This window comes from Lepus europaeus, chromosome 7, assembly GCF_033115175.1.
Source record: "Lepus europaeus isolate LE1 chromosome 7, mLepTim1.pri, whole genome shotgun sequence".
NCBI lineage: Eukaryota > Metazoa > Chordata > Mammalia > Lagomorpha > Leporidae > Lepus > Lepus europaeus.
Genome location: NC_084833.1, coordinates 110,949,555 through 110,974,767, shown reverse-complemented (window position 1 = coordinate 110,974,767; position 25,213 = coordinate 110,949,555). Strand labels below are relative to the sequence as shown.

The 25,213-nt window shown below is 46.8% G+C and overlaps 1 protein-coding gene across 3 annotated transcripts in view; it reads right to left on the bottom strand.

The window, feature by feature from the left end:
- JHY (junctional cadherin complex regulator) overlaps positions 1-25,213 on the bottom strand; it is a 69,711-nt gene that overhangs the window by 5,485 nt on the left and 39,013 nt on the right. For all 3 annotated transcript variants that reach the window (XM_062198404.1, XM_062198405.1, XM_062198406.1), the window contains 2 exons: positions 17,266-17,924; positions 5,963-6,257 (listed from right to left, as the gene is read on the bottom strand). In XM_062198404.1, the coding sequence (XP_062054388.1) occupies positions 5,963-6,257; positions 17,266-17,924 (954 nt within the window). The remainder of the gene's footprint in view (positions 1-5,962; positions 6,258-17,265; positions 17,925-25,213) is intronic.

The window sequence follows — 25,213 nt, the reverse complement described above, 5'->3', positions numbered from 1 at the left end:
TAAACCAGACCACTCTACCAAATGCCCGACCCCAGATTCTTTCTTAAGGAAGCCTCTAGAATAAAATTATGAAACTTAACAAAGTAGATAGAAGAAATATGGGGTGTATGTATGTATGTGTGTCTTCAAAAACTTCATGGAAAATGACTGTTATAAAAACACTGTGGATTTAAATTTTTTTGAACCAAAATAAACTGTCATTTAATTCCACTTTCCAAGAACATTTTTAAGTACCCTCATGTTGCCTATTGAAGATCTCTTAAAAAACATAAATCTCAGAGGTGGGTTTGTGGCTTAGTGGATAAGATGCTAATTAGGACATGTGAATCTCATTTCAGAGTGCCTGGGTTCAATACCCACCTCTGGCTGCTGACTCCAACTTCCTGCTTATGAAGACCCAGGGGTAATGGCTCAATTAACTGAGTTCTTGTTACCCACATGGGATACCTGATTGAGTTCCTGGCTCCTGACTTCAGGCTGTTGAGGGCATATGGATAGTGAATCAGTGGCTACAAGCCCTGTGTAAGTAGGTACGAAGGCAGGTATGTATGTATGTATGTGTCTATCATCTATCTCTTTGTCCCTCAGATAAACAAATAAAAATTAAAAAATAAAAATACATTTCTTTTAAAAAACAGAAGGTATCACTTAGCAAACCACTGTAGTTGTTTCCTGTCCATTTTATCTATCTTCATCCTTTTATAAAATTATCTGTACACTACAAATCATTTTATTCTCTAAGCACTGTAGCATTACAGTATTTCCTTATCACTAAATGTTTTTCAAAAGAGTAACATTTTATTGTCTAGTTAGGCTTGAACTGTTTATTCCTCTAAATGTTGTACATGTAAGATGCCCATGGATGAGCCTTCTTTGTGGCCTACTTGGATTATTTCTTTGAGATGAATTAATAGAGTTGGACAAATGAGTATGTCTAATGCCATCAATGAACACTATCCATTAGCAACGGAGTAGGAAGAAGCAGGAAGATTCCTTTCTCTCCAAACCTTTCTCATACTAGGTATAATCACGTGTTGAAACCCTTACTAATGTTTAATAGGTGAGTAAACTAAGATAACTCACAGAGATCACAGATTTGTTCTTTTTCTCACATATGCCGGCTATACCATTGTTTTGCAGTCACTAAATTATCATCCACTTGCCAAAGTAAACCAATAATGAAAAGGGAAGAAACCCCTGCTCGTAACCAAGTCATAAATCCAATTTGTCCAAAGATGATGAGAAAGAAATGATCAGTGCCCAGAAATCACATCCTTAGTCCGAAGCAGCTTAACTTATAATCATTCCACTGACTCACAAAAGACTCATTGTGAGGCATGAGTAATTGCTCACTGCTCTGCAGACACAGTGCCTTGGCTGTCAGAAAAACAGGGCCAAGCATCTGGCATTACCTGTGGATATGAAGGGAGAGAGGTGGCCCAAAGGGGCCACCTCCCAATGATGCTGATCCCTTTACAAGATGAAGTGCTTAGAGCAAAGGGACATTGCTCCAGGGATAGGGAGGGCTCCTAACGGAGTTTGTTCTGGGTGACTGGCAGTGAAAATCCTGGATTTACTTAACTTTGGCGCAAGTAATCTTGATTGGTTCGCAGCGCTGCAGTTTTGTTTGATCTTGCTGCATCAAAAGTCTGTTTAACAGCTTTATTGAGATATGATTCACACACTGCAGAACTCACGTGTTTAGGATGGACGATTCAGTGGTCGTTAGTGTATTCACTGAGCTGTCTAAACGTTACCACAATCCAATTCAGAACATTTTCGTCTCCCTAAAAAGAGACGCTGTTCCCATTAGGGGTCATTCCCTAAGCCCCCTCCGCCTCCAGCCCTAGACAACACTAATCCACTTTCTGTCTCCACAAAAGTCTTTTATATAATGAAATAATCCCCACAATTTGATTTGCTTTACTTCTCCTTGACTTTCCCAAGACTACAGGTCACAGAAGCATGCTTCCAAAAAGACAAAGCCGCATTAAATCCACAGGCATAGTCCCGTCGAGGCTCCAAACACAGAGGGAACAGGCTGGAAAATACGGGCATCCTTTAGACAAATCCCCGATGGGATTCGAGATCGGTCTTTGCACAAGACCCACTGGGCTGGCACCGTGTGAGACTGTTGAGTGCAGAGCGGCCCCTGGGGCCTGGTGTTCATGGCCGGCTGCCTTGGCAGACAACGGCACAGGACTTTCCTGATGGGAGGTTTCTAGCAGTACGGAACCCCAGTTCTTCTCAAGTCACAAGGGTAACTTTGATTGTCGACTTACGACAGAGGGTGCCTGAACTGAATCTGACACGGGCTGTCCTGTGGAGGGCTCATTTCAGCTCTGACATGTTGTGCCCTGCTGGGGTGGACACTGCAGAGCTATTCTCCACAAAATTCCTCGGCTGTGTAAGCTGTGAGAAAGTCACTGAGAAAAGGGACAAAAACAAAACCGAAACGAGAAAAACCAAAACAGTGCCCCAAATACTGGGGAGCAGCAAGCAAAGGAAATTTGCTCTGTGGTTGCTAAACTTAATCCAAGTAAACCTCTTATTAGATGCAGTCAAGCATCAGCACCCAGAGTGCCTGGGACAAGGCCCGTGAGCTAATTCCTTCGGCTCGGCACAGCCAGCCGTTGGGGGCTCCCAAGGCAGGCGTTCTGCAGGGTGTGACGCCACAAGTGCACACTTACATTGTTCGGCGTCGTGTGCACTGTGTTAATCTCTTACTGTGTGATGTCTGGACCTCACGGCACGGACGATGCCTGGTGTTCACAGATCCATCAGGACACAACTGCCAGGAGAGGAGGGGAGGGTTCTGGGGCCTATTAGCTTTACCACATCCTCACGTGTTTAACGTGATCCGGGGCGCTTCCCTTGGAAACCACGGGCATGACCTGGATAATGCTTTCCTCTGTCTGGCGCCCCGGCTACCCGCTGCCCTACACAAATAGCTCAGTTCTGAGTCGTTTCGGCCTCTGCAATAACTCGAAGGACAAAGAGTGCTTCTGTGGATTTGCCAGCCGCAGGTGAAGGGGCGGGACTGAGAAATGGCGGTGTGAGACAAAGCAGGAAGTGAGGGCTTGTCCCAGTGGGAAGCAGGGCTTGGGAGGCATCAACTGGAAACCCCCCTGCCCTCTTAGGCCCTTAGATTTCTGATGTATGGTCACCGGGAGGTCTTCCTCTATCCCCCCCACCCCACCCCCGCCCCGACCCCAGTAAAAGTGAATGCAAATTACAGAGACCCGAGGGAGGAAAAGGAACTGAACATTTGTAGCTGTAGGATCTTTGCTAGGGAATAAGCTGAGGCGATACATGATTTCATTGAACACCACGCCAGATCTCCAGCAGAAAGAACCCTTCTGATGGTGCACATGAGGAAAAAGGGGTGAATGAGGCGCTTTCCCAAGTACACGGATTTTAGACGCCAGAGCTCCAAGCTTAGGAATGGCTGATTAAGCTCCACCACATGCTGCTGACTGGGACTACTCCCATGCTGCTCCAGTGGGAAAACTAGTTACCTGTGATCCCAAAACATGCTTTTTCCTTATTTCCAGGGGAACTGGGGTTTTTCCCAGCCACAAGTCGGTGGTCTCCAGGGCCTGTACAGGGATCAGGGACCCCTACCCCCACCTCAGCAGGATGGAAGATAGGAGGGATGGCGCTAGGACAAGGAGTTCAAAGAGCCCTCAGGTTGAGGTCCATGAGAGGGCCGGAGTGAGGACTGCAGGGCTGTGAGCGAGCTGAAGACCTGGGGCACACAAGGGGCCCTGAGATGGGAGCTGCAGGAGCGGGCTTGGGCTCACCCCCGCCCCAAGCCGACTTCCCTCCTCTGTGAGATGACCGCTGGCCGCCCTAGCCCAGCTTCCCCGTCCTCCTCAATGCTGCCCACTTCCTTTTCTCTGAGGGCCCCACGGGAGGGTCCACTGAATTATTAGCAACTCTGTAACTTCCCGGAATGTCCTGCACCTGCTCTGTCCACTGCAGCCAGAGAGGTCTAAAACGCAGACGTGAGCGTGCTTAAAATTCTTCAGCGACCTCTCTTTTAGTCCATTCTGCATTGCCACACAGAACACCCAAGTCTGGACACCTTATAAGGAATAGAGGTTTATGTAGCTCCCAGTTCTGCTGGCCACGCCCCGGGCCTTCCTGCTGTGTCATCACATGGCGAAAGAGCAAGTGGGGGTGCTGAGGTCTCTTCTCTTTATAATCCACTGACCCCATCGCAGGAGCTCCATCCTCATGAACTCATGGAACCCTGACGACCTCCCAAAGGCCCTGCCTCCAAATACCATCCAAACGTGAACCTGAAGATTACATTTCAACACATGAACTTTGGGGCCCAAGCCATAGCGGTCGTCCTCTGGCCTATAGAGTCAAAAGTCCTTTGTCTCTGAATGAGAAGCAAGATCTTCTAAAACTCGGCCCCCACTAATCTTCACCCGCTGCTCCCCACGCCGGTGCCCCCTGGTTACAGTGGCAGTGACAGGAGTGTTCGCCCGGCCCTGGCGTGCATCATGCTGCCGCGGGGCGGCACCTCTGCTCCTGCCGGCCCCCCTGCCTGAAGCACTCTTGCAACGTTCCTTCCTTTGCCAGCTCTTTAAGACGCAGCCCCTGTTGTCTCCCGCCGCTCTGCTTGGCTCTCAGGTTGGGAAGCGTGTCCTCTGCACTCCTGCACATACACGAGGATGGTTGCTTTGCTCCCAACATCATACTGAAGCCATTTCCACGTCTGTCCTCCCTAGAGCCCTGTAGCCCTAAGGTTCTTCCGGGGAGGGGTCCTGGCTCATTCATCTTTCTGTCCCACACCTAGCAGGTTCCTAGTAGGAATCCAACCATTATACTTTGAATAAGGGACCACCTGCTTACCTCCTCCCATGCTGACTTTCAGATGTTTCTCTGGACGGAGGCACTCATTCCCCCAGCTGCTGATGGCTCCTGGTTGAATCCTCCCTAGAACCTCCCTCTGCCAGATGCAGCTGCTATACCCAAAGTCACAGCCACTCCCCAGGGGCAATCACTATCCCAGTGACTGGCTGTCGTGGGGCATCAGAAATCCAGGTCCCTTGTCTTGGAAGGGGTACTGGCCTCAGAGCTCTCAAAGCCTTGGTTGAGGCTTCTGTCCCATCTGTATCACAGTTCCTGCTGTCCCTCTGCCCTGCTGTGCCTCCCCACTCCCCATGAACAGGGCATTTCCCAAGGGAGTGTCCCAAGGGTGCTTCCTGCACTCACACCTGCAGCTCAGAGGCTGTTCCCAGGGAACCCGCCTCACCACAGGCCTGGTGTCTCCAACCCGGCCATCCCTGCGGCCCTGTGACTGTCTGACCCTAGAGGGAAGTGGCCTTTCCTGCCGGGTTTTACGTCTCATGAAGAAATGCACGGGACATAAAGCGCCTCCTTCCTGTGCGCCCTCATCGCTTCCTGAAAGTATTCTACTGTGGGCCCCCGATTTCACTTACTAAGCCAGTCCCTGTGGGGAAGGACTGACGTGCTCCCAGGTGCTGGTGAATCTTGCTGCAGACAGAGAGCTCAGTGAAGGTTGGCCAGCTTCCGCAGGCAGGCTCCGTCACTGGCTGGGACAGCACCGCGGAGGCTGAGGGGCTCTCAGGAGTTGAGGAGCCCAGGCTGGGTGGCGGGGGAAAATCCAGAGGCAACAAGGCTCCCTGGCTCACTCGCCCCGACCGGCTCTTTACTGTTACAGGGGCGTCCATGGGGAGACTCAGTGCAGCTGGAGGGGCCAGGAGGGGCGTGGACGCTTTCCAGGGAAGATTGGAAAGCAGGGGGAGGTGGGCATTCCGGAGGGACAGGGGAGAGAAACTGCAGGGAGCAGCAGGGGCTCCTTAGGGCCTGGGCCATCCAGTCCTGGCGGCAGCTGCCTCGTGACCTCGCCCACCAGAGGGCTGTACCTGGAGGGCATGAAAGTCAAGGCCCATCCCTGCGTGATGGAAATGGGTGCTTGCCTCACCTTAAGGCTGCTTCTCTTCCTGTGCCTTTTCTCCTTCTCCAGCTGGAAGAGGTAGCCTTCAGAATTGCTACGGTTGATTTTCATTTGCTGTCTCTGGCCTCTCTCTGCACTGAGCTGGGATTCACTCTCCACCCTCGACAAGATCGGGGGCAGTGTGGTGCCGGGGAAGGCGCCGTTGCGGGGCTGCACCTCCGTCAGCTGCACCAGGGCTTGCTGATGCTGCTCCATTATGTGCGTGAGCTGGGATTCTGGAGAAGCTCTCACAGGTTGGCCGTCAGAGGAGGAACTGAACTTCCTTAGGGAGAAAAAAAAAGCCACAAACCTGTTAATAAAACCTGCCTTCGGGGCCGGCACCATGGCATAATGGGTAAAGCAGCCGTCTGCAGTGCCGGCATCCCATATGGGCATTGGTTCGAGTCCCAGCTGCTCCACTTCCAATCCAGCTCTCTGCTATGGCCTGGATAAGCAGTGGAAGATGGCCCAAGTCCTTGGGCCCCTGCACCTGCATGGGAGACCTGGAAGAAGCTCCTGGTTCCTGGCTTTGAATCAGCATAGCTCCGGCCATTGTGGCCAACTAGAGAGTGAACCATCGGATGGAAGACCTCTCTCTCTCTCTCTCTCTCTCTCTCTGCCTCTCCTTCTCTCTCTGTGTAACTCTGACTTTCAAGTAAATAAATAAATCTTAAAAAAAAAAAAAAACCTGCCTTCATTTGACTTCTGGTAGAAAAGTCTTTATGAATCCCTAATTTCATGTATTTATCATCCCCCAAATCAATGATCTTTAGCTCGGTCTTTTAAGGGATACGTTGATTTCTTATCTTGAAATCTTCCTCTTTGGGGGCTGCTGTTGTGGTATAGCGGGGAAAACTTCCAGCAGCCACACCAGCATCCCATATTGGCACTGGTTCCTGTCCCAGCTGTTCCTCTTCCAATCCAGCTCTCTGCTATGGCCTGGGAAAGCAGTGGAAGATTGCTTGGGCCCCTGCACCCATGTGGGAGTCCTGACTCCTGACTTCTGCCTGGCTCAGCCCTGGGTGTTATAGCCACTTGGGGAGTGAACCAGTGGATGGAAGATATCTCTTTGTTTCTCTCTCTAACTCTGACTTTTAAATAAATACATCTTTAAAAAAAAACTTTTTTTTTTCCTTAGGATATTCTAGTACTAAATTAGAAATTTCATTTAGTGCATTCAGACCAAACACCATTTTGAAAAAATCAAAGATTTTCTTATTACAAAACACTTAAAATTGATGGATTAAATAAACAAATATTCTTTGAATACATGATTAAATTTGTATGAGAGGCAGGGAATCCTAAGTACCAAAACAAACAAACAAAAAAAGGAGGTCCAAGAACTAAATCAGATTGCCTCCTCTGTGGGAGATTCAAATTGCATTTTTTAAATATTAATTTATTTACTTGAAAGGCAGAGTTACAGAGAGGCAGAGGCAGAGAGAAAGAGAGAGAGAGAAAGAGAGATTGAGAGAGAGAGAGATCTTCCATCCACTGGTTCACTCCTTAAATGGCCTCAACAGCCAGAGCTGTGCCAATCCGAAGCCCAGGAGTCAGGAGCTTCTTCCAGGTCTCCCACATGGGTGTAGGGGCCCAAGACCTTGGGCCATCTTCTGCTGCTTTCCCAGATCATGGCAGAGAGCTGGATTGGAAGTGGAGCAGCCAGGACTCGAACCGGCATCCAAATGGGATGCTGGCACTACAGGCGGCAGCTTTACCTTCTAGGCCACAGCACCGGCCACGACTGTGGTTTTTAAAAATGATTTGTTTATTTGAAAAACAGAATGACAGAGGGACAGGGGATGGAGGGACACACAGAGAGATATCTTCTATCCGTTGGTTCACTCCCCAAATGGTCAAGGTTGGGCCAGGCTGAAGCCAACAGCCTGGAATTCCATCTGGGTCTCCCATGTGGGTGGCAGGGGCCCAAGGACTTGGGCCATCATTTGGTGTTTTTCCAGGTGTGCTAGCAGGGAGCTGGATTGGAACAGAGCAGCCAGGACCCAAACTGGTACTCTGATAAGGGATGCCGGCATCACAAGTGGTGGCTGAACGTGCTGCACCACAATGCTGGCCTGTGAGTTGAATTTTAACAGCTAACACTGGTACAAGACATCTGCGATCTTGGCCCCAGTAAGACAGAGGATCAGAACTGATATTACTGCAGAAAGACTATAACCTTTAGGGGCTGGCTTCACGGCGTAGTGGGTAAAGTCGTTGCCTGCAATGCTGGCATCCCATGTGGGCACCAATTCCTGCCCTGGAAGCTCTTCTTCCAGTCCAGCTCCCTGCTGATGGCCTGGGAAAAGCAGCAGACAATGGCCAAGTCCTTGGGCCCCTGCTACCCACATGGGAGACCTGGGTGAAGATCCTGGCTCCTGACTTTAGCCTGGCCTAAGGCTGGTTATTGTAGCCATCTGGGGAGTGACCCAGCAGATGGAAGACCTCTTTCTCTCTCTCTCTCTCTCCTGCTTTCTATATAACTCTGACTTTCAAAATAAACAAATAAACAAACATTTTTTAAAAACAGAATATAACATTTAAAGGGCTATACCCTCAATAAAATGGTGGATTATGTAAAAATGTGTTTGCCATCCAACAAGCAATAATGAAGCAAGACTAATTGTCTTGGTCTGGAGTCTTCATTGAAAAGAAAAAAAGCTGTGAATTTCTATGAAGGAATATTTGGGGTGCATATTTACCTTACCCACATAATCACGGAAATCCAACATGAAGAAATGAAAATAAAAATGATCTTGAATGAGGGATACTTACAGAGTATCTGTCAGAAGCAAATACAAGTTTTCTGGAGGGACACAACCCCTCCCAACCTTGCCTAGGTTTCTACAGACTAGGTGGCTGAACATAAGTTCACAGTCCAGCACCCCAGCACAAGAGCAGAGATAATCTACTAATCGCAAGAGCCAGCAAACATACACGCACATGCGCGCAAACAGCAGTAGTAGACTTGTAACTTCCAGTAACAGAATATTAGGTAGCATTTATAAAAAGTGTTAAAATGATTAAAGATTTGAAAGGAGAAACCAAAATCCTGAGACATATTTTGAAAAATTACATTGTAAAAAAGAATACAGAAGTTTTCTTAATATTTATTTATTTGTTTCACTTGAAATGAAGAGAGGGAGTGAGAGAAGGGGAGACAGAGAGAGGGAGAAAGAGAGAGAAGGAGCTAGAGAGAGAGAAAGGGGAGAGAGAAGGGGAGACAGAGAGAGGGGGAGAGAGAGAGAAGGAGAGAGAGAGAAGGGGAGAGAGAGAGAAGGAGAGAGAGAGAAGGGGAGACAGAGATCTTCCATCTGCTGGTTCACTCCTCAGTTGGCTACAATAGGATGGGTCTCTAACACTGATTCACCCCTCAAATGCCCACAGCAGCTGGTGCTGGACCAGTATGAAAGCAGGAGCCTGGAACCTAACCTGGCTCTCTCACATGGTACCCGAGCAGCACCTGCTGCCTCCCAGGATGTGCATCAGCAGGAAGCTGGGATGGGGAGTGGAAACAAGGCTGAAACCAGGAACTCTGGTATGGGATGCAGGAGGCCCAAGCAGTGTCTTAACCACTGCACCAAATGGCCCTCCTCAGAACACAGAGCTTTAAATTGCAATCAAATAGGAATCCGAGACATAAAAACACCACTGCTGAAATTTAAAACTCAACGGATACATTAAACAGCACAAAGGACACAGCCAAAGAGAGTTACTGAACTGGGAAACTTATCTGAGGAAATTTCTTAGAAGCACAGAGATGGGGCTGGCGCTGTGGCACAGCAGGTTAACACCCTGGCCTGAAGCGCTGGCATCCCATATGGGTGCCGGTTCTAATCCTGGCTGCTCCACTTCCGATCCAGCTCTCTGCTATGGCCTGAGAAAGCAGTGGAAGATGGCCTAAGTTCTTGGGCTCCTGTACCTGCGTGGGAGACTCAGAAGAAGCACCTGGTTCCTGGCTTTGGATTGGCACAGCTCTGGCCATTGTGGCCATCTGGGGAGTGAACCAGCAGATGAAAGACCTCTCTCTCTATCTCTACCTCTCTCTGTAACTGTCTTTCAAATAAATAAATCTTTAAAAAAAAAAGAAAAAAAAAGCACAAAAGTAAAAGGTGTAAAATAATAAAGTTTAAAAGATACAAAGTCTAAAGGTATTCATTATAGATTTTTTTTCTCCCAAGCTTCTACTAAGTGTGAACATTTTCTTTCTTTTTTTTTTTTTTAAGATTTATTTATTTATTTGAGAGGTAGAGTTACAGAGAGAGAGAAAGAGACAGAGATAGGTCTTCTATCCACTGGTTCACTCCCCAGATGCCCGCAAAGGCCAGAGCTGGGCAGATTGGAAGCCAGGAGCCAGGAGCTTTTTCCAGGTCTCCTTCATGGGTGCAGGGGCCCAGGTACTTGGCTGATCTCCTACTGCTTTCCCAGATCATGGCAGAGAGCTGGATCGGAAGAGGAACAGCTGGGATTGGAACGCATGCCCATATGGGATGCTGGCACTGCAGGCAGTGGCTTTTCCCGCTACAACACAGCGCCAGCCCCTGAATATTTTTTTTCATTTGACAGGCAGAGTTAGACAGTGAGAGAGAGAAAGAGAGAGAGATACAGAGAGAAAGATCTTCCTTCCGTTGGTTCACCCCTCAAATGGCCGCTAGGGTCGGTGCACTGCGCCGATCCAAAGTCAGGAGCCAGGTGCTTCTTCCCGGTCTCCCATGCAGGTGCAAGGGCCCAAGCACTTGGGCCATCCTCCACTGCCCTCCTGGGCCACAGCAGAGAGCTGGACTGGAAGAGGAGCAACCGGGACAGAACCGGCATCCCACATGGGCGACGGCGCCACAGGCGGAGGATTAACCAAGTAAGCCATGGTGCCGGCCCCCAGCCTCTGAATATTTTCAAGATGAGAAGATAGTAGGGGGAAAAAAACCCTATACACACACACCACATACACACACAATTTAACTCCCAAATCCAATGAAAATTATATATAAAGAAATTTCTGAAGGAGCAAAACTTCTGGGAGCTGGAAACGAATGCCTGAATGGCGACTGTCGGTGGACTCGGGAAAGCAGGTCTCCTGGTTAGTGCCAGGGAAGCGTGGGAAGCCACACTGCTCACACCCTGGAATCCTTAAAAGGCTCCTAAGCCGTAAGCCGGGGTGGGGGTGGGGGAGGTCCACGTGAGGGTCACTGTCATGAGAACTGGCTGGAAGTCTCTTGCCTGTGTCAGACATGGATAATGCATCTGACCAACCAGGACAAAAGACCTAATGCGGACAGCATGCTTCCCATCATGCAGCCCACACAGAATATTCTACACCAGCTCCAAGTCACCTGCCCTGGCCCTCAGGGCTCCTAGGAAGCCTGTTACCCCCTCACACTTCATCACCACCAGCCGACACCCGAGATGAGTCCTAACGTGGAAGGTAGCAAAACAGGTGAAAAGTAGGCATTGCCAAGAAAAACATGGAGGAAAGAGAAACTAAGTGTGGAATTAGAAACACCGAGCGATTCTGCCCCAAAGGCTGGACTCCCCGTTTGCCTTGTTGAGAGGTGTAAGATGCTGAGAAGATATAAGGCTGCATCTGGGAGCTTAAAAGATGAGGAGCTAATAAAAGGAGCAAGCAGAAAACAATCACAGAAGGAGAAAACACTCTTGGAAATTAGAGAGTGAGCGAGTGAGCGAGCGAGAGAGCAATAGAAATGCTGGAAGCCACAACCAACAAACCCTTCAAAAAAGTGCAGCAAAATTACAAAGAATGAAAAGGAAGAGAAAGAGAAAATTGTAAAGAGCAATCCTGGAAGGAGATATCTGACAACAGATGTTTCTAGAAAGAGCAAACAGAAAGTGCTCAGGATTCCAGATTTTTCCCAGAACTGAAGGCCACAAGTTTCCAGCACAATCTATGAAAACAGACCAAAAGCAAGGCAAATGAGTAGTATTAGGAAATTTCACTTCATTGGAGAAAAAGAAAATACCCTAGGGGCTGGTGCCCTGGTGTAGGAGGCTAAGCCACCAATTGGGGTGCTAGCATCCCATATGGGCCCTGGTTTTTGTCCCTGCTGCCTCTCTTCCAATCTGGCTCTCTGTTACGGCCCGAGAAAACAGTGGAAGAAGGCTGAAGTTCTTGGGCCCTTGTACCCATATGGAAGACCTGGAAGAAGCTCCAGGCTCCTGGCTCCTGGCTTTGGATCAGCCCAGCTCTGACTATTGTGGCCACTTGGGGAGTAACCAGTGGATAGAAGACCTTTCTCTCTGTCTCTCCTTCTGTCTGTAACTCTACCTCTCAAATAAATAAGTAAATAAATAAAATCTTTAAAAAAGCAGACAATCTTATAGCTTCCATAGGCAAAAAAAAATAACAAGTTAGGTATAAATGACCAACACCGGGAGCAGGAAGACAGTTCCGAGGGAAAATGGTTTCCAATCCAGAATTCTCGAAACCTCTGCCACGTTCTCTCATCAGGGCTGAGAGCAGAGTAAGGGAATTCCAGCCATGCAAGGTCTGAAAACATCACCTCCTCAGCAGGTGATGCCAGAGAGAGAAAGAGAGAGAGAGAGAGAGAGAGAGAGAGAGAGAGAGAGAGAGAGAGAGAGAGAGAGAGAGAGACGGGGGTGGAAAGGACAGGAGGGTGAGAGAGCGAGAAGAGCGAAGGAAGCCCCTGTGATGAACCAAGCCTGACACTAGCCCCCGGGTAGGCGTGTACTGAGCCAGTGCTGAAAGGGCGGGACCCACTGGCCACACAGAGACATAGGTAAAAGAAAAAGGTCAAGATAATTCCCAAGTTTTAGATAAAATAAAAGTTGGGGCTGGCTCTATGGCATAGCTGGTAAAGCCACTGTCTGCAGCACTGGCATCCCATATGGGTGCTGGTCGGAATCCCAGCTGCTCCACTTCCAATCCAGCTCTCTGCTATGGCCTGGGAAAGCAGTAGAAGATGGCCCAAGTGCTTGGGTTCCTGCACCCATGTGGGAAACCCTGAAGCTCCTGGCTCCTGGCTTGGAACTGGCCCAGCTCCCGCTGCTGTGGCCATTTGGGGAGTGAACCAGCAGATGGAAGATCTCTGTCTTTGTCTTTCCCTCTCTCTCTATTACTCTACCTTTCAAATAAATAAGATAAATATTTTTAGAAAAAGAAAAAAATAAAATGGAACATAATAATAGTATGTGAATTATAAATGTGCTGGAATAAAAAAAAAAACCTGAATATTTGCTTCACTCCAAATTGTGTCATAGCTCATTTTGGAGGATAGGTGAGGGGAAGTATGGTGATACAGGGAAGCCAAATTTTCACCTACTCTAAGGGGCAGTCACCAGAAACATCTAAGATTATTGCAGCAAAAACACAGCAGTAAGTAAGTATAACTAAGATTGTGGAAAGTGCCATAGGAGAAGATTTTTAAGAAGTGAAAAGCAGTTGCTGACAGTCAATTTTTTTTAAAGATTTATTTATTTATTTGAAAGACAGAGTTACACAGAGAGAGGAGAGGCAGAGAGAGAGAGAGAGAGAGAGAGAGAGGTCTTCCATCCGATGGTTCACTCCCCAATTGACTGCAACGGCCAGAGCTGCGCCGATCCAAAGCCAGGAGCCAGGAGCTTCTTCTGGGTCTCCCACATGGGTGCAGGAACCCAAGCACTTGGGCCATCTTCTACTGCTTTCCCAGGCCATAGCAGAGAGCTGGATTGGAAGTGGAGCAGCCGGGACTTGAACCGGCACCCATACGGGGTGCAGGTGCTTCAGGCCAAGGCGTTAACCTGCTGCGCCAATCTTAGCATTAAAAAAAATCTTCCCACTGTATAGTGGGAAGAATCACCATGCTCCTAAAGTTGTACTTATGAAAGTTTGTAGTCCTTAAATAAAAGGTTTCTGTGGGGGGAGAAATATATGATACAAATATAAAAAAAGTTTTAAAAAATCGTATTCGACAGGCAGAGGGAATGAGAGATTGTTGAGAGATTCATTTAAAAAATAAGAAAGAAGGGATGGACATTTGGTTAAGATGCCTGCTAGGATGCTGATGTCTCACATCAGAGTGCTTCCTGATAGGAGGCAGCGGGAAGGCTCAAGTAATCGGGTCCTGCCGCCTGCATGGGAGACCCGGATTGAGTTCCCCACTCTGGGCTTCTGCCTTGGCCCAACTGTGGTCACTGTGGGCATGTGAGCAGTGAACCAATGGATGAGAGCTCTATCTGTCCATCTTTCTCTCTTTCTGCCTCTCAAACAAATGAATTAATAAATATTTTATAAAATAAAAAAGGACAAAAATATTAGAAATGAAAGGAAGAACATGATGACAGATATAGTAGAAATTAAATAATGTGCAATTTAGGTAAATACTATAAAAAGTTTTATGATAGTACAGTCTAAACTGATCAAAAATGGAAATCTTCTTTAGAAAAAAGATTAATTTATCAAATTGACTAAGGAGGAAGTAGAAAGATTGTAAAGATTTATAATCATTATAGTAAATGAATCAGGAGTTTAAAAAAAGATCTCCCAACAAAAACAAAGTCCAACAAAAAACATAAATGGGGGACCAGAGCTGTGGCACAGCAAGTAAATCTGCCTCCTGTAGTGCTGGCATCCCATATGGGTGCTGGTTCAAGTCCTGGCTGCTCCACTTCCCATCTAGCTCCTTGCTAATGCACCTGGGAAAGCAGTGGAAGATGGCCCAAGTGCTTGGGTCCCTGCCACCCAAGATCCGGAAGAAGCTTCTGGCTTCAGCCTGATCTAGTCAGTTGTGGTTATCTGAGGAGTGAACCAGCAGATGGAAGATCTCTGTCTCTGACTTTCTCTTCTATACTCTCTGTAACTCTTTCTTTCAAATAAATAAATAATTCTTTAAAAAATAAATAAAACATACACGGCCAAAACAGCTTTACAGGAAAATTCTATCAAGTCTTTTTTTTTTTTTTATTTTTGACAGGCAGAGTGGACAGTGAGAGAGAGACAGAGAGAAAGGTCTTCCTTTTGCCGTTGGTTTACCCTCCAATGGCCGCCGCGGTAGCGCGCTGCGGCCGGCGCACCGCGCTGTTCCGATGGCAGGAGCCAGGTGCTTATCCTGGTCTCCCATGGGGTGCAGAGCCCAAGCACTTGGGCCATCCTCCACTGCACTCCCTGGCCACAGCAGAGAGCTGGCCTGGAAGAGGGGCAACCGGGACAGGATCGGTGCCCCGACCGGGACTAGAACCCGGTGTGCCGGCGCCGCAAGGCAGAGGATTAGCCTGTTGAGCCACGGCGCCGGCCTCTATCAAGTCTTTAAATAGCAAACTAATTCCAATGGTAAATAAAGTGTTCCAGAGGACGCAAGAGGAGAGAAAGTCCTCAACTCATTTTAGAAGGCTGGTATGATCTCGATACCATATCCGGACAAAGACAGTGGCAGACAGGCAAATGATAAGCCAATTTCATTTCATGCATGTGAACATTAAATACAAAATAAAATGCTACAAAATCCACTCAAGCAATTTAGCAGAAGAATACTATGACGAGTTGTGCTAACCTAGGAATGAAAGGAGAGTATAACATTAAAAAAATCTATTAATGTATTTTATCTCATTAAAGAATGGACAAAAATTTGACAAAGTTAAATACCAATTTATGAGAAAATTCTTTGCAAAGACAAACAGGAATAGGAAGTAATTCCCTATTTCCTTATACAACAGAAATTAAACATGATTTTAATGGTAAACATGTTAGAATCAACCCCTCTAGAGTGGGAAAAAAAGACATGGTGCCTACAGTTTTTCACTATCTTTTCCAGGAAGCTAACTCTGAACCCTCCATGCCAACATGTGTAGCACTTAAATGTCTTCTGATCAATTCACAGCAAAGTACTGCAAAACATTCATGGAAAATGGAATTAAAGGATAAGGTTATGTTGCTGCAAAAATTTTGAAATCCATGCACGCATTTCTCATAATATTATGTCTTCCATGACCCTTTTGAAGACCCTTTGTATATAAAATTTCAAAAAGGTTTTGCATGAAATTAAACTTAGGCCTAAGTCCATTTTCCATGAATTTTTTGAAGTACCCTTATGTGTAAAATTTTCCCCCTACTTTGAATGTAAGAAAGTTCCTTCAGGGAGCCCCATGAACCATACTTCTTTGGTGTTTCCTGTAGTATTTTAGCATTATAGTCAGCATATGTCAGGTGTATACAAAATATGTTTGGGGGCCAGAGCTGTGGTTAAAGCCATGACCTGTTGCACCGGCATCCCCATATGGGTGCCAGTTTGAGTCCTGGCTGCTCCACTTCTGATCCAGCTCCCTGTTAATGCACCTGGGAAAGCAGCAGAGAATGGCCCAGGTTCTTGGGCCCCATTAAAACCCATATGGGACCATATGGAGTTCTGGGCTCCTGACTTCATGGCCTGGGCCAGTCTTTGTAGTAGTGGGTATCTGGGGAGTGAACCAGAGGATGGAAGACCTCTCTCTCTCTTTCAAGTAGATGAGAATAAACAAACTTTTTTTTGTAAAAGAAAGTGTAATCTGCACTGGTGTTGTGGCATAGCAGGTAAAGCCACCACCTGAAGTGCCCATATCCCTTTTGGGCACTGGTTCAAGTCCTGGCTCTTCCACTTCTGATCCAGCTCCCTGCTAATGCAACTGGAAAAGCAGTGGAAGATGACCTAAGTCCATGGGCCCCTACCCTGGCGTGGGAGACCTGGAAGAAGCTCCTGGCTCCTGGCTTTGAATTGGCTCAGCTCAGGCCATTGCTGCCATTTGGGGAGTGAACCAGCAGGTAGAAGATTTCTCTCTCTCTGCCTCTGCCTCTCTGTAACTCTGCCTTTCAAGTAAAATAAATAAATCTTTAAAAAAAAAAGGATTTCCTCATAGTAATAATTTTAGTGTTCACATGATATTAAATATAACTTATCTAAACATTTCCCTATGGCTGGCTTTTTAGGTCATTTCTATGAATAATGATATTTGGGTGCATCATATTTTCCTACATTTTAGATTATTTTCTTAGGATAGGTTTCCTCAAAAAACATAAGAAACAACTTTAAAAACATACTGAATTTTTTTTAGATTGGGCCCCTATGTCTTTCCTCATTCCCTCTTAATTTCTAGTCTAACTACAGTGGAAAAAGTAGAGAAAGGCAAAAAAGTAGAAAGAAAATGCATCAAAAGTGGACTATCTTTTGCAGGAACTGGAGCCAAGGAAGTTGTTAAGTGGATTACCTCTTTCAACTATCTCCAGGGACTCATCTGCCCTTCTCCCTCTCCAGGTTACTCCAGCAGCCTCCCACTTCTCTAAAAACCATTTGAAAAAAGAGAATTCTTACCATAATATTTCCAAGTTCCTATATCTTGTCTCCGTATATGGCTGTTTGGGTTGCTTGTTGTTTTTGGTCGATCCATGATCATTTATGTTATAAACAAACTGAGGGCCTCTCTGGGTGAGGTGCACTTGTGTCTTGGAAAATTCATCAAGGTTGTTCAAGTCCATATTAGAAAGGGTGCTGAGATGTGGCTGCTGATGTGACAGTCTTTTCTCTTTTTGGTCTCTGCGGCTTCCTTTACTCACAGTCAGCACTGGGGGATAGCTAGTAGAGTTCTTAGACAACACCTTGGCAAAAGCCTGTTTGGCTGGGGCAGATGCGGTGGAGGTTACTTTGGGATTCTGTCTCCTAAGTGCACTTGAACCTTGTAAATTATCATTGGAGGTGTTCACAAGCACAACTGATGGGTGGCTTATGAAAGCATCAATAGGCTGATTTTGGTTCTGCTGCTGTCTGGAGGTGTTATTCTCGTTTCCTTGACTGATGGTGACTTCTTCGGTCATGAAAGACTTCAGGCCATTCTGGTGGCCAAGCTGTTTTCCAATCTTGGCTTTGGCTGGTCTTCTAGAAGGTTGCTGGTTGCTCACTGTTTCAGAAGACTGACCTTGTGGCACATTGCTTGACTTTGTACTCTCATATTCAGAACAGTGCTCCTGGTAATTCTAAAATTATATTTTGGGTTAGTATACAATGATATGGCTGACACTCTTCATAAGTTTTAAGTTAGTGTTTTTCAAACTGGGGGTTGAGACTTCAAGAAAGGTTGACCATGGAGTTTGGGGCTGAGTGATATCCAGTAGACAAAGGCCACAGAGGGGTCATTTCCTAATTTCAAGCAATTGAAGACTGAATAGCTAAGAGGTTCCTCCTGGAAATTTTAGACAATGTGCCAGAGAGACATGGAGCACTTAGAATGGGTTCATACCAAGGATAAGTCCTGGGGCTGATGCTGTGGCATAGTGAGTAAAGCCAATGCCTGCAAAACTGGTATCCCATTTGGGCGTCAGTTTGAGTCCTGGCTGCTCTACTTCTGATCCAGCTCCCTATGAATGGCCTGGGAAAAGCAGTAGAAGATGGCCCAAGTGCTTGCGCCCCCCCCCCCCCAAGAGACCCAGAAGAAGCCCCTGGCTCTTGGCTTTGCATAGGTCCAGGTCCAGCCATTGTGGCCATTTGGGGAGTGAACTGGCAGATGGAAGATCTCTTTCTCTGTCTCCCACTTTCTCTCTCTCTCTGTAACTCTGTCTTTCAAATAAATAAATCTTAAAAAAAAAAAAAGGATAAATCTCTGGCTTAAAATCTTGTAAAGGGAAGTGTTACCAATTGGGCAGGATAGGTGTAGAAAGGGAACAGGGGCCTTACCTCTAAGACATGTATGGAAAGAAGGTGCAAATCTACATCACCATAGGCAAGCTTATTTTAGCTGAGTGAGCACTGCAACAAAATCTTAGCCAGCAAACATCGACGACTGGCTTTGCCAACCAAGTACAAGTTTAACGTGAACTGCAGTTCGATGATGAGACTTCACCCATGCGGGTCAGAAGGCAGAAATGCCCTCTCTACCAGAGGAAACGAATGACATTGTATTCAGGGGTTTGTAAAGGAGGCTGAGCCGTGAGAGGACCTGTGCGAAACCGCAGGGTTCGTCTGCCTTCCACTCCTTAATGTAGCCTGTCCTTAGGCAATCAACATCTGGGGAAAGACAATTTCAGAGCAGTCTTCATGCTTTCCAGAGTCTCCTAACAACAAAATGTACTCCTGGTAGAATAGATACACTACGTAATTATATTGTGCCACAGCCATTCAGAAATATTTTCCAAGGAATGAAGCGCTCCTTATTTTGAGGGAAGCTCACAGAGTGAAGAGGCCTTTGCAAAGCGTGATTAAATGCTTACTGAGAGCAGCCAGACGGCCACAGGCATCCGTGTGTTACACAACTGCAACTTACTTCTCCCTTTCTGAACAAACACACACATAGCTTAAAAAAACCTCTCTGTATGGAATGTATCTGTGCAGCGTTAATTTTGAAAAGCTATGGTTAGGTGTTACTGGAGAAGAAACATTGTAAAGTGAAAAAAAAAATCAAGCCCCTGCTCAAATCATTCGCTTTAGTGTGTTCTGAAGAATCACACTATTGGGGTAGTTCGGCTTTTATTTCACTTTTCTGATACAGTCGCTAAGAGTCAGCTTATTCCTGTATATTATTAAGTGTCGTTCTATGTCTAATGAAATGACATTATAATGATAGAGTGGAAAGTATTAATTTTAAAATAGAAACATGCAGTGCTTCTTATTACATATTTTTCAATAAAAACGCTTCTAATTTGGGATTTATAGCATGCTCTTCTCAAAACTGGAGATTTCTAGAGGATTTCCCAGGCTCTGATGAGCTCTTCTAAACTTAAAATTTTTCCTTGCAGTACTCCAAAAAATAAATAATAAGGAGAAGCTTCCTTTCTCCCTTGCGATATACTCAGCTGCGTGAGGGTGGGGGGCGGAGCTAAGAAGGCTCTGTAAATCTACAAGAGCATCCTTCCTTGCAGTGGACGCAGAAGAAAACGGCTCCTTTACAATTCTATAGGTGTTTTGTGCAATACAACGGACAGCTCTGTTCACGGCTATCACTGCTGTTCACGGAGGTCCAAAAAGCCAACCCTTCACCACACTTGCTAAATATTAACTGGTGATGACCGTGTCCTTTTTCTCAATATCAGTCCAGCCTTTGACTCACCAGAGAAATCAACAACCAGGAACTGTCTTCCTTCATCTGACTGTACTTTGCCCAATGATTGCTCCTCATTCCCGCCAAAAAAAGACAACATCTAGGAGGGATTTCTCAGGTACCAGACTTGAAATCCCGGGCTACCACTGACTTTAATCAGGTTGTTGCCTTTGCTGCTGACAACTCAGCTCACCATTGTCACTCCTCACGGGGGCGCTTTGTCAACAAGGCCAAGGACTCATCACTTTATGAAACTTCGATTGTCTCAAGTGTTAAATCCGCTATTCACGCAAGGTGTTAAGTGCCCAGAGATGACATTTCAGGCCCCAGAAAGGAAGACAGTTAGGAGCTTGATGTGATTTCTCTCGCCTTCCAGGCCACCTCCTTGAGATCTGTGGTTTACTTGAGATGCATTACTCTACAATGGAGGCATCAGGTGTCACTCTTCAGGTGGCGAGACCCCAGAGTTCCCAGAAGTTAATATACAAAGCCATTCTCAGGCTATTTAAACTCCTTCAGCACTGAAATCCTCTATTTCATCCTGCTCTCACTGGGGTTCTTTTGTTACCAACACTCACAATCGGTCCCTACTACACTCAGAGTAACTGCTTAATGGCAGCGGGTTTTCACGTCACACATGGAGCGTGAGCGCAGGCCTAATGCCTCATGCTTAGATACCAATGTTCATTCACACTGTGGCATGAAGGGGAGTGTGTCCCCAACCCCGGGAAGGGCAGTCGCTGGCTGCTTCCCTTTCATGGCTTTCCTGTTTACATCCCATAAGCAGGAGGGAGAACGATTGTTCTGATTTCAACCGAAAAGCTCCGCCTTAACACAAAAGCCGCTTTGCTTTCAGCTACCCTGTCTCAACCCTGGAGGCCCAAGAGTTGCGCCTGATAAGCTGTGGCATAGAGACGTTTCTGATGTGCTCTGGTTTTCTGCCTGTTTATTAACAATAAAGCACAAGTCCTTTGAGTTTGGGTTACAGATGCCATCTGATAGTATTAAGAAAATTTTGGGCACCGACATTAATTGGTCCTAAATGTCACTGTGCTAAGAAAGAACTCTGTGTTCAGATGAATATAAGAAGCATGGATTTATTAGTAGGGCTGGAGGCAAAACCAAATTAATAGTACTTTGGAAGATTACTTAGGAAGTGATTGTCAGGACGTGGGCGTTAATTTGTAAAAGTTGGCCTCACATCCCTTTATTTTCTTTTTTAATGCATCCTTTCTTTAATTTTAAGATTTTATTTATTAGAGAGGTAGAGTTACAGACAGAGAGGGGGAGAAACAGAGAGAGAAACCTTCCATCTGCTGGTTCACTCCCCAAATGGCCGCAACAGCTGGAGCTGAGCCGATCTGAAGCCAGGAGCCAGAGCTTCTTCCGGGTTCTCCTGCACAGGTTCAGGGTCCCAAGCACTTGGGCCAGCCTCCACTGATTTCCCAGGCCATTAGCAGAGAGCTGGATCAGAAGAGGAGCAGCCAGGACTCCAACTGGTGCCCATATGGGATGTTGGTGCCACAGGCAGAGGCTTAGCCTACTACACCATAGCTCCGGCCCCTCTCACATCCCTTCCATACTATTGTTAGCTTTTCCTTTCCTGGAAAGTCAAGAGTTATTTTATAATGGAAGGAAAGGAAATATTTTACTTCATCCTTTTGGAGCCTTACTTCATTGGGGAACTTCACATTTTTTTTTTTCCATGGACAACATATGCCTTGCTGGGTACAATGGTTTGACTGTATCCTGCCCTCTCGTTGATGTATTAAATCCTAACTCCAAGGTGAAGATGTTAAAATGTGGGGGCCTCAGGGGAGGTGATCAGGCCATGGGGCAAAGCCTTCCGGCCTGGGGTTGGCGTCCTTAGACAACACGTCCAGGGGAACTTCCTCCCTCCTTCCTACCTTGGGAAGGTGCAGTGAAAAGGTGCCATCTATGAACCAGGAAGCAGGCTCTCCCCAGGCACTAAGCCCCCTGACCTTGGGCTTCCCAGCCTCTAGAACAGTAAAAGACTAAAGGGTCTGTCCCTGATAAGCCACCCTGTCTGCACTGCTTTGTTGCAGTGGCCCACACAGGCTACGACGCCTGGGAAGCTCCTCCTGCCAGTGGGAGCTGCCCCCTCACTCTGAGTCCTGTCTGGGCACACAACTCAAATGTGATTTGGAAAACCTATGGAATTCACGAGGTAGCATAAAAGGATTCTGGACAGTGAGACCTAGGTGGAAAGATTAAATGAGAAGGGATTCATTGTCCTGACATAGAGGTCTTAGGCATGTCTAAGATTCTTAAACAGGATGGGATGATGACTTATTTGCAGTTCATATGGTGGAAATACACGGGCTTAGATCGTCTTAGGCCTAGGAAGGTACTGCAAAAAGTTCATGGGAAACTGGAATTAAAAGACAGGTTTATTTTGGTGCAAAAACTCAAAATCCATGCATACCAGGGGTTTTTTTTTAGAAAGTTCATGGAAATGCCTATTGTGAAATAAAGCATGTCTGCTTTCCAAACCTTTTTCTTTCCTTGCCCTGTGTCTAGTTTCTCATTCCATATAGCATGCAATTGTTTTTGCCTTTCCTATGGAAACATGAAAGAAACCATCCCTTGGTCCCATTTTCTGGTTAAACACTACCTGTATCTCAACTCCCTGCCAAGCATTTTGATAGTATGTGGGCTGCACGGGGCCCCACTGCCCATCCCTCACTGTGGCCTCCTCACCCTGCAGGGGTAGGGGGAGAGCATCCATTGTCACCCTCCTCTAGAATGGCTCTGCTCAGGCCACCACCAACCTCTTAGTGGTCTGCTGTGCCACTGCCTATTCATCTCTGTGCAAGGGCTGAGCGACATCAGCTGCTGTCCTGACCTGCAGATTTCACCCAGTTGGTGGAGTAAGATAAACCCAGCAGACCAAAAAGTTGGGCATGTGGGGTGCATGACAGACAGGAGCAGTGCTGCCACCATTCCACTCCTCCCTCTCCCTCTTGTAGAAATCACAAGTGTCTCCATACTGGTTCTGCTGTCCCTCCGGTCTTCTTCCTTTCCGACTTACTCCTTGGGCCATGGGCAGAGGGATTTTTCTAATGTGCAATCCTGATGATGTCACTAATCTGCTCACAATCTGCCAGCGGCTCCCTCCTGTCCACAGGACAGAATTTGGAATATTTTTCCTGGCACAGAAAACCTTCCACACTCTGGCTCCTACCTATCCTGTACAGCCCCCTCCTCCTACTCCACTCCCTCACCCTCTCGCCATGCTTCTGCCCCCTTTGTCTGCTTGGCTCCTTCGATTCAGCCTTCCAGGGCTGGCTCTGAAGACGTCACTCCCAGGCAGGGTTCTCTGCCTTCCTAGGGCAGTACTGGGTGCTCCTCTAGTCCCACTGTGTTTTGTGGAGGCTTCCCTATCATCACATCCTAGCGACCATACAGCAGTAATTCTGAACTCCTAGAGAGGAGGGACCATTTTTGTTCTTTAAAATTATTTTCCCTTGAGTTTTATTTATTTTACTGAAGAGATCTTTATTGTGATGGCTGGTCTTTTGTTTTTTTTTTTTTTTTTTGGTTCATCATTCAGGCCAGACTCCTCCCATGCAGTGCCTGGAATCTAGCAGGTACTCGATAAACACTTGTTGTGTGGATTATTCTTATCTCACTAAAGGTATTTCCTATCAGGGAGCTCTTTTTGTCATTATAGGTTTGCTGAGGGAGCTGTACATTCTTTCAAAGTCATCTTGCAAGAAAATGAGGGGAGCCGGGGGCATGGCTTACTTGGTTAATCCTCCGCCTGTGGCGCCGGCATCCCATATGGGCACCGATTCTGTCCTGGTTGCTCCTCTTTCAGGCCAGCTCTCTGCTGTGGCCTGGGAAGGCAGTGGAGGATGGCCCAAGTGCTTGGGTCCCTGCACCCGCATGGGAGACCGGGAAGAAGCACCTGGTTCCTGGCTTCAGATCGGCACAGCACCGGCTGTGCGGCCATTTGGGGAGTGAACCAACGGAAGGAAGTCCTTTCTCTCTGTCTCTCTCTCTCTCACTGTCTATAACTCTACCTGTCAAATAAAAAATAAAAATAAATTTAAAAAAAGAAAATGCAGTCCACTTTCACTTCGACATGCACTAAATGACCTTCAAATGTTTCTTTAGTCAATGGGTAGATATATATTTACTAAATTTTTAAAAAATTATTTTCATTTTCTTTGAAAGCAGAGAGATGAGAGATCTTCCATCTGCTGCTTAGCTCCCCAAATGCCTGCAACAGTCAGGGTTAGGTCAGGCTAAAACCGAGAGTCTGGATCTCAATATACGTCTCCCACATGGGTGGCGGGGGCCCAAGCCCTTGGACTATCATCTGCTACTTCCCAGGGTGCACATTAGCAGGAAGCTGGATGGGAAGTGGAGGAGCCAGGTCTTGAACTAGGCGCTCCAAGAAGGGATGCAGACATCCCCAATGGTGCCACACCTGCTGTGCCAAATGCCTGCCTGGAGTAAATATTCATTGAGCACCAGCTGTGGACAAAGCACTGTGGTAGGGGATGTAGGAAAAAGATACCATCCCAACCTTTAAGAATCTTCTAGGGTAGATGATTTAAAAGAAACACAGGCAGCAGCTACTGAGACAGGGCAGGGTGGGTGGGGTATGCCAGACACAGTAGCAGCTGAAAGAGGAGTGTAGAAAAGGATTGGGAAAGGCTAAGAAATCTTGCAGGAGGTGACACTTGAGGGGGAGGGGGATCAAATACAAAGCATCAACTATGGTTACTGCAAGTGGAAGAAGAAATACAGCCTGCAGTTGGCCCAGGGCTTAGCCAGCGTTAGGATGTGGGCTGTGAACACATCCTGCCTGAAGACAAAGAGGGGACCCCGCCTTGGCCACTGTGCGTTGGTCACTGCAGGTCTCACAATCTTTACAAGTCTTCTTCCACTTTGGCTTCACTCAGGAGTGGGTGATAAACACACTAATCAGAGTGCTCGGGACACACAGACCTAAAAAGCACTCTATTGGCTTTCTCCTGATCTGTGGCCGTGTGAAGTTTTTACTGCCTCTAAGGGAACAGCATAAATCAAGCACTGTGATTTCACCCTGATTATTATTATTATTATTATTATTTTTTTTTTTTGACAGGCAGAGTTAGACAGTGAGAGAGAGAGACAGAGAGAAAGGCCTTCCTTCCATTGGTTCACACCCCCAAAATGGCTGCTACGGCCTGCGCGCTGCGCTGATCCAAAGCCAGGAGC